Source organism: Oncorhynchus keta, unplaced genomic scaffold, assembly GCF_023373465.1.
Source record: "Oncorhynchus keta strain PuntledgeMale-10-30-2019 unplaced genomic scaffold, Oket_V2 Un_scaffold_30379_pilon_pilon, whole genome shotgun sequence".
NCBI classification, from domain to species: Eukaryota; Metazoa; Chordata; class Actinopteri; order Salmoniformes; family Salmonidae; genus Oncorhynchus; species Oncorhynchus keta.
In genome coordinates this window covers 281,329-297,705 of record NW_026290910.1, presented here as the reverse complement: position 1 = coordinate 297,705, position 16,377 = coordinate 281,329, and the positions used below count along the sequence as shown (strand labels likewise).

Genomic DNA, 16,377 nt, shown 5'->3' with positions numbered 1-16,377 from the left:
CAGAGCAGCGCGAAACGGTGCTGAAATACTTCCACAGTGGGGAGGCTATGTATTCTGTGCCCACTCCTGGTATCTCTATTCGGTTATACACTCTTGGAATAGCAGAACGGTCCGGGCAGCCCTTGCTGTGCCTGGTGAGCAGTTGGTTAAGTTCTATTGTCAGAAGAGGAATGGAAATGTCAGGGTGAACCGAAGACCTGACGAACCCGCCACATATGTTGACTCTGTCTGTCGGAGGTGGAGTTCTTGAGCTCACAGTAGCGCCTGGCATGGATTTTGACTCCATCTCGTTCCTCGCCCTTTTCAACGTGTGAGTTAGTCAATGATTTTTCTGACAATCAAAAAAACTTTGCGTCCTGCCGCGTTATGCGTTATGCTGCCACACCCGTGCTTCACGGTTGGGATGGTGTTTTTCGGCTTGCAAGCCTCCCCCTTTTTCCTCCAAACATAATGATGGTCATTACGGTCAAACAGTTCTATTTTTGTTTCATCTGGCCAGAGGACATTTCTCCAAAAAGTACAAGCTTTGTCCCCATGTGCAGTTGCAAACCGCAGTCTGGAATTTTTGGTTTTGGAGCAGTGTCTTCTTCCTTGCTGAGCGGCCTTTCATCTTATGTTGATACAGGACTCGTTTTACTGTGGATATAGATACTTTTGTTTCCTGTTTCCTCCAGCATCTTCCTTTGCTCTTGTATGACAGCTGCGTGGTCCCATGGTGTTTATACTTGCGTACTATTGTTTGTACAGATGAACATGGTACCTTCAGGCATTTGGAAATTGCTCCCAAGGATAAACCAGACTTGTGGAGGTCTACATTTTTTCTGAGGTCTTGGCTGATTTCTTTAAATTTTCCCATGATGTCAAGCAAAGAGGCACTGAATTTGAAGGAAGGCCTGCAAATACATCCACGCGTACACCTCCAATTGACTCAAATGATGTCAATTAGCCTATCAGAAGTTTCTGAAGCCATGACATAATTTTCTGAGGCACAGTCAACTTAGTGTATGTAAACTTCTGTCCAGTGGAATTGTGATACAGTGAATTATAAGTGAAATAATGTCTGTAAACAATTGTTGGAAAAAGTACTTGTCATGCACAAAGTAGATGTCCTAACCGACTTGCCAAAACTATAGTTTATTAACCAGAAAATTGTGGAGTGATTGAAAAATGAATTTTATTGACTCCAACCTAAGTGTATGTTATCTTCCAACTTCATCTGTAGCTAGCTAGCTAGCTAAGCAAACAACATGTGTCATTTAGCTTGCTTCCTTAGAGATTAAGCTTATGGAAAGAGCTTGACGTTGGCAATTCCTCGTCCTGATAAAGTTGTCAGTCGGACTTCTGCCGTCATCACTATAGATGACAAGCAAATTCAAAGTATGTGTGACCGACCGTCTCGATTCGGTCTTATGGAGAAAAATTTGAAGTTGTGTTCTTTACATTGGATAAAAGTAGATAGTGTATATCATACACTACAGGGAAGAAACAATGGAAAGTAATTCTGCTTTGAAAGTTGATAAATTTTAGAAATCTCACTTTTAAGAAAATGGCCCTTGAATGTTTCGTTGCACCTACCAGAGAGCACTTCTTTGTCGACACCCATTCTGGATAATTCACACCCTGTTAAGCTTTAGCCCCACCCATCTCTTTAAGGATTCACATGTCAGGCCATGTACTAAACAACCAAATATTTCAATAAACTAAAGTTTGTACTACGGGTGGGTAAAATAAATCAGCCAAGACCTCAGAAAAACATTGTAGACCTCCACAAACCTGGTTCACCCTTGGGAGCAATTTCCAAACGCCTGAAGATACCACGTTCATCTGTACAAACAATAGTACGCAGGTATAAACACCATGGGACCACACAGCCGCCATACCACTCAGGAAGGAGACGTGTTCTGTCTCCTAGAGATGAAAGTACTATGCTGCGAAAAGTGCAAATTAATCCCAGAACAAGAGCAAAGGACCTTGTGAAAATGCTGGAGGAAATGGGTACAAAAATATCTATATCCACAGTAAAACGAGTCTTCTATCGACATAACCTGAAAGGTCGCTCAGCAAGGAAGAAGCCACTGCTCCAAAACCGGCATACAAAAGCCAGACTACGTTTTGCAACTGCACATGGGGACAAAGATCATACTTTTTTGAGAAATTACCTCTGGTCTGATGGCACAAAAATAGAACTGTTTGGCCATAATGACCATCGTTATGTTTGGAGGAAAAAGGGGGAGGCTTGCAAGCTGAAGAACACCATCCCAACCGTGAAGCACGGGGGTTGCAGGATCATGTTGTGGGGGTGCTTTGCTGCAGGAGTGACTGGTGCACTTCATAAAATAGATGGCATCATGAGGGAGGAGAGTTAGGTGGATATATTGAAGCAACATCTCGAGATATCAGTCAGGAAGTTAAAGCTTGGTCACAAATGGGTCTTCCAAATGGACAATAACCCCAAGAATACTTCCAAAGTTGTGGCAAAATGGCTTAAGGACAACAAAGTCAAGGTATTGGAGTGGCCATCACAAAGCCGTGATCTCAATCCCATCGAAAATTGGTGGGCAGAACTGAAAAAATGTGTGAGAGCAAGGAGGCCAAGAAACCTGACTCAGTTACACCAGTTCTGTAAGGAGGAATGGGCCAAAATTCACCCAACTTATTGTGGGAAGCTTGTGGAAGGCTACCCAAAACCTTTGACCCAAGTTAAACCATTTAAAGGCAATGCTACCAAATACTATTTGAGTGTATGGTAAATTCTGACCCACTGGGAATGTGATGAAAGAAATAAAAGCTGAAATAAATCATTCTCTCTACTATTATTCTGACATTTCACATTCTTAAAATAAAGTGGTGAGCCTAAATGACCTAAAACAGGGAATTTTTACTAGGGTTAAATGTCAGTAATTGTGAAAAACTGAGTTTAAATGTATTTGTCTAAGGTGTATGTAAACTTCCGACTTCAACTGTACATGCTACGCTCACTTACAGTTGAAGTCTGTACCCCTCCGTTTGACGCCGGCATTGCACAGGCTAATTCCACCCCCCCCCCAACCCCTCTTTTACGCTACTCTCTGATTATCATACATGCACAGTCACTTTAACTATACATTCATGTACATACTACCTCAATTGGACCGACCAACCAGTGCCGACCAACCGCACATTGGCTAACCGGGCTATCTGCATTGTGTCCCGCCTCCCACCAACACCTCTCTTACGCTACTGCTACTCTCTGTTCATACTACCTCAATCAGCCTAACTGGTGTCTGTATGTAGCCTCGCTACTTTTATAGCCTCGCTACTGTATATAGCCTGTTTTTTTTACTGTTGTTTTATTTCTTTACTTACCTATTGTTCACATAATACATTTTTTGCACTATTGGTTAGAGCCTGTAAATAGGGCTATCTTGTGTATACCAACCCTACCTTGTCACAACATAATTGATTGGCTCAAACGCATTAACCCAGACCAAGCACAGTCTTTCTCCCTCTCCTCGATAGACATTCGATAGAGGCAGTTGGGAACTCGCTAGTGAGTGTTGCAACTGAGGACAGAAGATTGTTACACGCTATGTGCTTTAGCACTCTGCGGTCCCGTTCTGTGAGCTTTTGTTGCCTACCACTTCGCGGCTGAGCTGTTGTTGCTCCTAGACGTTTCCACGTCACTATAACAGCACTTACAGTTGAACAGGGCAGCTCTAGAAGGGCAGAAATGTGACAAACTGACTTGTTGAAAAGGTGGCATCCTATGACGGTGCCACGTTAAAAGTCCCTGAGCTCTTCAGAAAGGCCATTTTACTGCCAATGCTTGTCTATGGAGATTGCATGGCTGTGTGCTCAATTTTATCCACCAGTCTGCGACAGGTGGGGCTGAAATAGCCAAATCTACCAATTTAATATATATTTAAATATATATATATATATATATATATATATATTTTTTTTTCTCTCTTTAAAATCTCAAACCTAGACAAATATCTTATTCCCCAAACAATTGTGGGGACCCCCATCACCTCAAAAAAAAAACATTTTGGGGGGTCTGCTGTATCTCGGACTCTGTAGTAGTCACATTGTTTCCTTTCTAACAGTACTAAGCATGTGTTAGTAGGAATTTAAAACCAACATTTATTTCATGAGAGTAGTATACAATAGTCATTTAGAAAATACCACCAGAGGGGGTCAGAGTTTAACAGCTTACAAACATACAGTGCATATATATTCTTCAGATTCATTATTTTACACTATCTTATCACAGCACTGGCAAACTCTGTTTGGTCTATGCGTTTGAGCCAATCAGTTGTTTTGTGACAAGGTAGGGGTGGTATACATGATTCCATATGTGTTATTTCATAAGACTCCTGAACATCTAATCAAATGGCTACCCAGTCTTTTGCATTGCCCTCCACACTGCTGCTACTCTCTGTTATTATCTATGCATAGCCACTTTAATAACTCTACCTACATGTACATAATTACCTCAATTACATCGACACCGGTGCCCCTGCATATTAACACATTGCCTATGTACTGGTACCCCCTGTAATATAGCCCCACTATTGTTATTTACTGCTTCTCTTTAATTCTTTGCTATTCTTATCTCTAACTTTTTTGTTGTATTTTCTTAAAATGGCATTGTTGGTTAAGAGCTTGTAAGTAAACATTTCACTGTAAGGTTGTATTCGGCGCATGTGACAAATACAATTTGATTTGATTTAATTTCTTTGGGATAGGGGGCAGCATTTTCACTTTTGGATGAATAGCGTGCCCAGAGTGAACTGCCTCCTATGTCCCAGATGCTAATATATGAAAATTATTATTAGTATTGGATAGAAAACACTCGGCAGTTTCTAAAACTGTTTGAATGATGTCTGTGAGTATAACAGAACTCATATTGCAGGTAAAAACCTGAGACAAAATCTGAACAGGAAGTGGGAAATCTGAGGTTTGTAGTTTTTGAACTCAGCCCCTATCAAATTCACAGTGGGATATGGGTTATGTCGCACTTCCTAAGGCTTCCAGCGGCATTGTAGGGTTACATACAGATATAGGGTTACATAAGGAGGCTAACTAGATGTCAACCGTCTTTAGAACGTTGTTTCAGGCTTCTCATGTGAAGGTGGGCCAGATGGGAGCTGTTTGACTAAGGGGTCTGCCAGCAGCCTCGTTCTCAGTCACGTTCTCCAGTTAGAACATTATTGAACATTTATGATAAAAACATCCTTAAGATTGATTCTATACTTAGTTTGACAAGTTTCTTCGACCTGTAATATAACTTTTTGTCCGACTGGACCTGAACGAGCTTTTGGATTTGTTCACCAAACACCCTAACAAAAGAAGCTATTTGGACATAAATGGACATAAATCATGGACATTATCGAACAAAACAAACATTTATTGTGGAACTGCGATTCCTGGGAGTGCATTCTGATAAAGATCATCAAAGGTAAGTGAATATTTATAATGCTATTTGTGACTAATGTTGACTGCGCAACATGGCAGATATTTATTTTGGTTGGTTTGGGCTCTGAGCTCTTTTTGCGTAAAGTTGTTTTAAAAATCTGACACAGCGGTTGCATTAAGGAGAAGTGTATCTAAAGTTCCATTCATAACACTTGTATTTCTGTGAATTCATGTGGCTCTCTGCAATATCACTGCATGTTTTGGAACTACGGAACATAATACGCCATTGTAAAATAAGATCTTTGGATATAAATATGAACTTTACCGAACAAAACATACATGTATTGTGTAACATGAAGTCCTATGAGTGTCATCTGATGAAGATCATCAAGGGTTAGTGATTAATTCTGACTATATTTGTTGCTTTTTGACTCCCCTCTTTGGCTGGAAAAATGGCTGGGTTTTTCTGTGAGTTGGTGGTGACCTAACATAATCGTTTGTGGAGCTTTCGCTGTAAAGCATTTTTGAAATCAGACACTGTGGCTGGATTAATGAGAATTTTCTCTTTAAAATGGTGCCTAATACTTGTATGTTTGAGAAATTTGATTAGGAACCCCAGTCCTAGACAGGTTAACAATGGTTGAGAGAATGCCAAGCGTGTGAAAAGCTGTCGTCAAGGCAAAGGGTGGCTACTTTGAAGAATCTCAAATTGAAAATATATTTGTTTAACATGTTTTTGGTTACTACATGATTCCATAAGTGTTATTTCATAGTTTTGATGTCTTCACTATTATTCTACAATGTAGAAAATAGTAAAAATAAAGAACTTCTTGAATGAGTAGGTGTTCAAACTTTTGACTGGTACTGTTTATATAAATAAAGGGAGATAAGCTTAGGCCTAGCCCCAGAGAGATAGAGAAATTTACCAGCGGCATTGTACAACACCGATTATGTCAGATGGGTACTGCGTCTGCGGTTACATAAGGAGGCTAACTCATGAATGTTTAATCAAAATATGTTGTATAAAGACAAGCAATAATAAGTATATTATTAGATTATAGGACTAACTAGGAGTAACTCTGGTAGGCCTAAAACATTCTTCCTCACCTCAAGGTCAACTGTTTATTTATTTATTTATTTTACTAGGCAAGTCAGTTAAGAAAAAATTCTTATTTTCAATGACGGCCTAGGAACAGTGGGTTAACTGCCTGTTCAGGGGCAGAATGACAGATTTGTACCTTGTCAGCTCGGGGATTCGAACTTGCAACCTTTTGGTTACTAGTCCAACGCTCTAACCACTAGGCTACCCTGCCACCCCATGTTGGAGTCAGTTGGAGTGTCGATGCTCACTGCAATCACTGCAATCATAGCTTGCAGCTTAATAATAACCACACCACACCAAACCTTCACAAAAGATTCTTAACTTTATTGGGGTAATTTTCAAATTAAGTCAAGCCATTGTTTATATGTAAAAAAAAAACTGGTTTCAATGAATAAATAGGCTTACAATAATAACAATGATATACAATAATAATAAAACAAATTATTATAAATACGTAAATAATAAAATGTAAGTTCCAAAATTGCATCCTACCTGAATTGCGAAATGCACAATACATTTCTTCCCATCTTAGTCCACTACAATAAAAGAGGATATTACTCTTGTACACTTTTTCACTGTAGGCATAAGCCTGCTCTTTTTCATCTAACATTTGTTTAACAAAAAGGCCTCCATCTTCGCAATCAACATTAACCTAGAACTAGGCTCCACTCTCTTTCGCTCTCTTCTCGATAGACATTAGACAGACAGCCTCTCCGGGCCATTGCTGGCTCCAATTTTATTGAATTGGTTTCAGAAAAAAGCCTAGACCAAGGTTCCACTCTCTTCCTCTCTCTCCTCAGCAGATGCCCGCAATGAGTGTGAGAATGATGGTGAAGCGCAAATTCGGGCTGAAGGCTATGATAGACAGCCTCTCCTGGCTACAATTTCATTTAATCATCTTTTTTGCAATTATGCCTACCGGCTAATGGAAAACCTGGTGTGTGTGTGTGTGTGTTTGTAGGCAACCTGTCCCTCGGAAGCATAGTCTAGTAGCCTACTGACATTACAAGAATGTCAGTAGGCTATGAGACATTTTAAATTAGAGAAGAATGGATGAACCTTTTCAATGCTTGTTAAGGATACTATAGTTTCACATTGGATTTATTAACTACAAAAAGGTATGACGTGTTATGACGTTAATCTGGTGCCGTTCTGCACAAAAAACTAACAGGAAGGAAAGATATAAACCCCTGATTCTTGCAATAGCTGCCTGGTATTGTGATGCAAACATATCAGGGTAATGTCAAATTTGAATTCTAATGGTGTTAATTGATGTGGCTCATACAATGGAACGTATTTTAAGTTGAATCAACAAATCACAGCACATATTTTAGGGTGTCCAATCAAAAATGATTTTACCCTTGTAGGATGGTCAAAATTAGAGTGACTAAATAAATGGATGACAGAGAAAAAATGTGGTTATAAATCAGGAAAATAGCATTGCGTCAGTTAGGTTGGATGCTGTGTGAGAATTAAGGCTACTTGACAAGCTTACCATTGTACTCGTCGTCTTTCTTCTCAAATCTGGAGGACATAAAACATAAAACAATATCGATTTTGAGACCTGACGTAGTATTTTCACATTTCATACTGAACAAAAATATTAACGCAACATGTCAACCCATGCTGCATGAGTTGACATGAATGATCCCTGAAAACTCTCAAATTTTGTGCATAAATTCGATTACATCCCTGTTAGTGAGCATTTCTCCTTTGCCAAGAAAGTCCACCCACCTGACAGATGTGGCATATCAAGAAGCTGATTAAACAGCATGATCATTACACAGGCACACCCTGTGCTGGGGACAATAAAAGGCCACTCCAAAATGTTTTGTCACACAACACAATGCCACAGACGTCTCAAGTTTTGAGGACACGTACAATTGGCATGCTGACTGCAGGAATGTCCCCCAGAGCTATTTCCAGATAATTTAAAGTTAATTTCCCTACCATAAGCCACCTCCAACATTGTTTTAGAGAATTTGGCAGTACGTCCAACTGGCCTCACAACCGCAGACCATGTGTAACCACGTCAGCCCAGGTCCTCCACATCCGGTTTCTTCATCTGCGGGATCGTCTGAGACCAGCCACCTGGACAGCTGATGAAACTGTAGGATTGCACAATCAAATAATTACTGCACAAACTGTCAGAAACCGTCTCAAGGAAGCTCACCAGGGTCTTGACTTGACTGCAGTTCGGTGTCGTAACGACTTCAGTGGGCAAATGGTTACCTTCGATGGCCACTGGCACACTGAAGAAGTGTGCTCTTCATGGATGAATTCTGGTCTCAATTGTAACGGGCAGACGGCAGGCAGCGTGTATGGCATCATGTGGACGGTTTGCTGATGTCATCGTTGTGAACAGAATGCCTTATGGTGGCTGGCAGTGGGGTTATGGTATGGGCAGGCATGAGCTACGCACAACGACCACAATTACATTTTATCAATGTCAATTTGAATGCACAGAGATACCATGACGAGTTCCTGAGGCCCATTGTCATGCCTTTGATCCTCAGCCATCCCCTCATGTTTCAGCATGATAATGCACAGCCCAATGTCACAAGGATATGTACACAATTACTGGAAGCTGAAAATGGCCCAGTTCTCCCATGGCCTGCATACTAACCAGATGTGTCACCCATTGAGCATGTTTGAGATGCTCTGGATTGACGTGTACGACAGCATGTTCCAGTTCCCGTCAATATCCAGCAACTTTACACAGCCATTAAGCAACATTCCACAGGCCACAATCAATAGCCTGATCAACTCTGTGTGAAAAAGATGTGTTGCACTGCATGAAGCAAACGGTGGTCACTCCAGATGCTGACTGGTTTTCTGATCCATGCTCCTACCTTTTTTGCACAGTATCTGTGACCAACAGATGCATATCTGTATTCCCAGTCATGTGAAATCCATAGAGTAGGTAGGGCCCAATGAATTTATTTCAATTGACTGATTTCCTTATACAAACTGTAAATCAGTAAAATCTTTCAAATTGCTGCATATTGTGTTTCTATTTTTGTTCAGTGTAGTATACTCTGTTCATATTAATTAATAAAGTTATTAATAAAGTATTAATATTAATAAAGTTCCTGTTCTTTTTCGAAGACTTCTCACAAAAACACATGCATGTCTGTGAAATCTGTGAGCACTGAGTGTATCCCAAATGTTTTTATTTCCAAAGCCTTTTACATTGAATTCAGCAATTGCCATATTAATCTTGCTATTTGCGACCCGTGGCAACAACGACCACAAAATGTAAAATCCTCTAATGTTTTGGCGATTAAAACTGCACCGCATCTGTCAACAGAGCTCGTTGCTTATTATCGGCTGTATTAGGTTAGAAAATCCAACATAATCCAATATAATGTTAATGATATGTTAGAAAAAGATGCCATTGAACAATTCAAAACATGAAGAATCATATTTGTCTTGGTAAAATGTATTTTATAACATAAGTGAAATGTCATTACCAAAACGTGTTTTCACCCACTCTGGGCAGAGAGGATGGACACCCTACATTAATGGCTAGACATACTTTCACTTCCTGCATTGCTCCTTTGGGTACACTCACAATGGCTGCCAGTCCACCCTTTATGGCATCATTGATTTGAACACAGTCAGGAGTGAAAGAGGAGAAAAATGTGCGTCCCCCCCAAAAACGTATTGCTATTCGAACGGTTAGTATGGAGACACGCAGTCATTTTAAGTTCTCATTGTCACGTGCACAAATGCCTTTATTGTACCAAACCCAACACTGCAGTAATCAATATCAATGTAGCATTAAAAATAACATAAGGTAGAACAAAGAAACCTAGATACAAGGTCATTTCCAATACCATATTTACAATGTGCAATCTACAAACAATACGCCATAATGGCAAAGCGACGGTTTAGATTTTTTTGCAAATGTAAAAAAAAACAAGAAACATAAATACCTTACTTACATAAGTATTCAGAACCTTTGCTATGAGATTCGGAATTGAGCTCAGGTGCATCCTGTTTCCATTGACAACACCCTGTCGTTCTCAACTAACATCAAGGCGGTGGCCCGTTCCTGTAGGTTCATGCTCTACAACATCCGCAGAGTACGACCCTGCCTCACACAGGAAGCGGCGCAGGTCCTAATCCAGGCACTTGTCATCTCCCGTCTTGATTACTGCAACTCGCTGTTGGCTGGGCTCCCTGCCTGTGCCATTAAACCCCTACAACTCATCCAGAACGCCGCAGCCCGTCTGGTGTTCAACCTTCCCAAGTTCTCTCACGTCACCCCGCTCCTCCGCTCTCTCCACTGGCTTCCAGTTGAAGCTCGCATCCGCTACAAGACCATGGTGCTTGCCTACGGAGCTGTGAGGGGAACGGCACCTCAGTACCTCCAGGCTCTGATCAGGCCCTACACCCAAACAAGGGCACTGCGTTCATCCACCTCTGGCCTGCTCGCCTCCCTACCACTGAGGAAGTACAGTTCCCGCTCAGCCCAGTCAAAACTGTTCGCTGCTCTGGCCCCCCAATGGTGGAACAAACTCCCTCACGACGCCAGGACAGCGGAGTCAATCACCACCTTCCGGAGACACCTGAAACCCCACCTCTTTAAGGAATACCTAGGATAGGATAAAGCAATCCTTCTCACCCCCCCCCCCCTTAAAAGATTTAGATGCACTATTGCAAAGTGGCTGTTCCACTGGATGTCATAAGGTGAATGCACCAATTTGTAAGTCGCTCTGTATAAGAGTGTCTGCTAAATGACTTAAATGTAAATGTAAATGATCATCCTTCACATGTTTCTACAATTTGATTGGAATCCACCTGTAGTAAATTGAATTGATTGGACATCATTTGGAAAGGCACCTGTCAATTTTTTAATTTCTTTATTTTACCTTTATTTAACTAGGCAAGTCAGTTAAGAAAAAAATCTGTTCAGGAGCCTGTTGGTGTCAGGTTTGATGCACGGTGCCGCTTGCTGTGTGAAAGCAGAGAGAACAGTCTATGGCTTGGGAATTGAAGCTGTTCAGGAGCCTGTTGGTGTCAGACTTGATGCACGGTACCGCTTGCTGTGTGAAAGCAGAGAACAGTCTATGGCTTGAGTGGATGAAGTCTTTAAATATTTTACATGCCGTCTGATAGAGGTCCTGGATGGCAGGGAGTTCGGCACCAGTGATGTACTGGGCTGTCCGCACCACCCAAAACCAACTGATCAGGCCTACTAAACTTGTGTCGTCAGAAAACTTGATGGGTGGGTCTAGGGTGTCTGGGATGATGGAGTAGATGTGTGCCATAGCATTTCAAAGCACTTCATGATTACAGATGTGAGTGCTACAGGGCAGTAGTTATTGTGGAATGAAGCCTTCAGAGTTTTTGGGAACAGGAACGATGGTGGTCATCTTAAGACGTGGGGATTACAAACTGGGACAAGGAGAGGTTGTAAATTACAGTGAATATGCCTGCCAGCATTTCTGTGCATGCTCCCTGGAATACCATCCAGCACTGCGGCCTTGCGAGTGAGATCACCCAGTCCTCTATGTCGGCGGGGGCCCTCATGCACGATACGGTGTTGTTATTGTTGAAGCGTACATAAAATTCATTGAGTTGGTCTGAAAAAGAGGCATCGTTGGGCAGATCATGGCCCTGTGTGTGTGTGTATACGTGCATGTGAGTGTGTCTGCATGATCGCACATGTGTTTGTGTGTCAGGTTACAGCAGCTCACCACGGGGCCCCTCCTACTGCGTCTCTCCAGCCATTCGTGCTTCCAATTGGGCATGCAGGTAGCTTTGAGTTTCTCCCGGATCATCCTGTCCTCAGGGCGGTCCTCAATCTTCTGCAGGCCTCGTAGGGTGTCTTTAGTCTCCATGTCGCAACTACACAAAAACCACAGAGAAAGCATAGTTAAACAATACACTCTACAGAGTGGGCATAATGTGCTAGTGTAGGGATGTGGTATGGTGAACCATGCTTGCATGATGAGTAACCTTGTCTAAGACCTGAAAACTTGGAATTTGGGAAGCTAACACATGTTGTGACGAAAGAGCCCGCAGAGAGAGCAGAGGAAGAGAACTCTACAGAGTATGACTAACCTTGTCTAAGACATGAAGATTTGCGTTAGCTCCCTGAGCTAATGCCTAGGCTTTAGCTCAAAAGACTACCAAAGGGAGAGGGAGTAGAGTAAGATAATACGTGGTCTGCCATGCTATACACGTCCAAGTCTCATTCATGGGGTTCGTATAGACAATGGCAAGTGAAATTCAATAACTTAAGGACCATCGATTTGTAATCATTCCTATTATGCAATTGTTTCTAGTCACCACCAGATGGCAATATATCGCCACAAACTATTCATCACTACCTTACAAGTTCTACTCTCTAACACATAATAATAATATCACTTCAACTCGCCAAATTGAGCCCAGTTTCAAATGATGACTCTTTTGAGAAGAACTGTTCCAGACGATATGCGCATCACTTCGCAGTGGCAACTTTATTTCAATTAGAAAAATATTCTGTTCAATTTTATTCTGTTATCTTACATCATGTTTTTTTTTTACTATAAAATAGGTGTCTTGACTGTGATACGGGCTCGGGAAATAAGAGGGTCTTGTCTGCTAAATGAACAAAGCAAGGCCATGCCATTGCATGGCAATAGGCTTTACAAGTAACTGTCACTGCTGAGGTTACTGACTTTTTGAAGATTGTGTTCCATGATATAATATTAACAAGTTGATATTACGGTTTCTATAAATTCATCTTTAAAAAGTGTCACATTCTACACACTATACCCCATAATGTTAGAGTGGAATTATCTTTTCAGAAACATTTACAAATAAATAAGAAACAAAAAGCTGAAATGTTTTGAGTCAATGAGATTATAACTTTACTAGCCCCACCTTGCTAAACCTCAAATTATTTTTGTGGTAGTGGAAAAATGTAGTAGTTGTGTGGCTGTGGTCAGTAATTATGGTCAGCAGTTGTGGCCAGGTGGTTGTGGTCAGTAGTTGACAGGTGGTTGTGTGGTCAGTAGTTGTGTGGTTGTGTTCAGTAGTTTAGGTCAGTAGGTGTGGTCAGTAGTTGTGTGGTTGTGTTCAGTAGGTTAGGTCAGTAGGTGTGGTCAGTAGTTGTGTGGTAAATATTTGTGTGGTTGTGGTCAGTTGTTCAGTGGTTGTGGTTAGTAGTTGTGGTCAGGACTTGTGGTCAGTAGTTACGTGTTCAGCTATGAAGACGTTCTCTCCCTACGAGTCAAGCTCTGCTAGGCAACAGTAGCCTTGGCAACACTGCTCCCTTATGGATAAAGCTAGTGTGAAAAACATGCTAACAACAAACGTTTTCTTTAAACTAAATAAATAAATACTGCACTCTAACCCATAAAATGTATGTGCTAGATTCATGGGTGTTGTTAGACAAAGCAAGGAAAGTAAATTTCAAACCGTGATGTAGTTTTATTGGAATTTGAAGCTGTTGGTAAGTGATGAAACTGTTAGCTTCTGACATGACTACATCTAGAAAGAGAGCAATTGATGAGTTACAAAAACAGCTAGTTCTATTGATAGGTAGACTCTATACTTAATATTTCTTCAGATTTCAAAAGCACAGAGGTAGAGAAAGATTTCTTACCCTATGTTTTTGTCTAACTTGTTGGGGGAGTGGTCAAAACAGCAGTTTCTTGAAAAAAGTCACAAAAATGTTGATGCGGTTACTAAAACAGCTGTATTGTTAGACCATAGTGGAAATAGAAGAGATGTACAGCACCAGTCAAAAGTTTTAGAGCACCTACTCATTCAAGAGTTTTCTTCATTTTCACACATTTTTACATTGAAGAATAATAGTGAAGATATTGAAACTATGAAATAGCACATATGGAATCATGTTGTAAAAGTGACTGTATGTACATACCCCAACCAGAAGCCATGGATTACAGGCAACATTCACACTGAGCTAAAGGGTAGAGCTGCCGCATTCAAAGAGCGGGAAGTTTATAAGAAATCCCGCTATGCCCTCCGGCGAACCATCAAACAGGCAAAGCATCAATACAGGACTAAGATCGAATCGTACTACACGGTTCTGACACTCGTCGGATTGGCAGGGCTTGCAAACCATTACAGACTACAAAGGTAAGCACAGCCGAGAGCTGCCCAGTGACACAAACCTACCAGGCAGGCTAAATAACTTCTATGCTCGCTTCGAGGCAAGTAACACTGAAACATGCATGAGAGCATCAACTGTTCCAGGCGACTGCGTGATCACGCTTTCTGCAGCCGATGTGAGTAAGACCTTTAAACAAGTCAACATTCACAAGGCCGCTGAGCCAGATGGACCAGGACGTGTACTCCAAGCATGCGCTGACCAACTGGCAACTGTCTGAGTCTGCAATACCAACATGTTTCAAGTAGGTTACCTAAATCCCTGTGCCCAAGAACACTAAGGTAACCTGTCTAAATGACTATCGATCGACCTGTAGCACTCACGTCTGTAGCCATGAAATGCTTAAAAAGGCTGGTCATGGCTCACATCAACACCATTATCCCAGAAAACCCTAGACCCACTCCAATTTGCATACCGCAGCAACATGATCCACAGATGATGCGATATATATTGCACTCCACACTGCCCTTTCCCACCTGGAGAAAAGGAACACCTATGTGAGAATGCTATTCATTGACTACAGCTCAGCATTCAACACGATAGTGCCCTTAAAGCTCATCACTAAGCTAAGGACCCTGGGACTAAACACCTCCCTCTGCAACTGGATCCTGTACTTCCTGACGGGCCGCCCCCCAGGTGGTAAGGGTAGTTAAGAACACATCAGCCACGCTGATCCTCAACAAGGGGGCCCCTCATGGGTGGCTGCTCAGTCCCCTCCTGTACTCCACTCATGACTGCACGGCCAGGCATGACTCCAATTAAGTTAGCTGATGACACAACAGTGATAGGCCTGATCACCGACAACAATGAGATCAGGAGGAGGTCAGAGACCTGACTGTGTGGTGCAAGGACAACAACCTGTCCCTCAACGTGATCAAGACAAAGGAGATGATTGTGGACAAAAGGAAAAGGAGGCCCGAGCATGCCCCCATTCTCTTCGACGGGGCTGTAGTGGAGCAGGTTGAGAGCTTCAAGTTCCTTGGCATCCACGTCACCAAAAACGACAAAGCCTATTCCACCTCAAAAGACTGAAAATATTTGACATGGGTCCTTAGATCCTCAAAAGGTTTTCCATCTGCACCATCAAGAGCATCCTGACGGGTTGCATCACTGCCTGGTCGGCCTCCGAACCGCAAGGCACTACAGAGGGTAGTGCATACGGCCCAGTGTATCACTGGGGCCAAGCTTCCTGCCATCCAATACCTCTATACCAGGCGGTGTCAGGAAGGCCCGAAAACTGTCAGACTCCAGCCACCCTAATCATAGACTGTTCTCTCTGCTACCGCACAACAAGCGGTACCAGAGTGCCAAGTCTATGTCCAAGAGGCTTCTTAACAGCTTCTACCCCAAAGCCATAAGACTCCTGAACATCTAATCAAATGGCTACCCAGACTTTTACATTGCCCCCCACGCTGCTGCTACTCTCTGTTATTATCTATGCATAGCCACTTTCATAACTCTACCTACATGTACATAATTACCTCAATTACCTCGACACTGGTGCCCCTGCACATTAACACATTGCCTCTGTACTGGTACCCCCTGTAATATAGCCCCACTATTGTTATTTACTGCTTCTCTTTAATTCTTTGCTATTCTTATCTATTACTTTTTTGTTGTATTTTCTTAAAACTACGTTCTTGGTTAAGTGCTTGTAAGTAAACATTTCAACTGTTGTATTCGGCACATGATGCGGCAGGGTAGCCTAGTGGTTAGAGCATTGGACTAGTAACCGGAAGGTTGCAAG

At 41.9% G+C, this 16,377-nt stretch overlaps 1 protein-coding gene across 2 annotated transcripts in view; it reads right to left on the bottom strand.

The window, feature by feature from the left end:
• Positions 1–16,377, bottom strand: part of LOC118385561 (mitogen-activated protein kinase kinase kinase 1-like) — a 114,762-nt gene that overhangs the window by 62,373 nt on the left and 36,012 nt on the right. For both annotated transcript variants that reach the window (XM_035772792.2, XM_052515781.1), the window contains exon 2: positions 12,205–12,355. In XM_035772792.2, the coding sequence (XP_035628685.1) occupies positions 12,205–12,355 (151 nt within the window). The remainder of the gene's footprint in view (positions 1–12,204; positions 12,356–16,377) is intronic.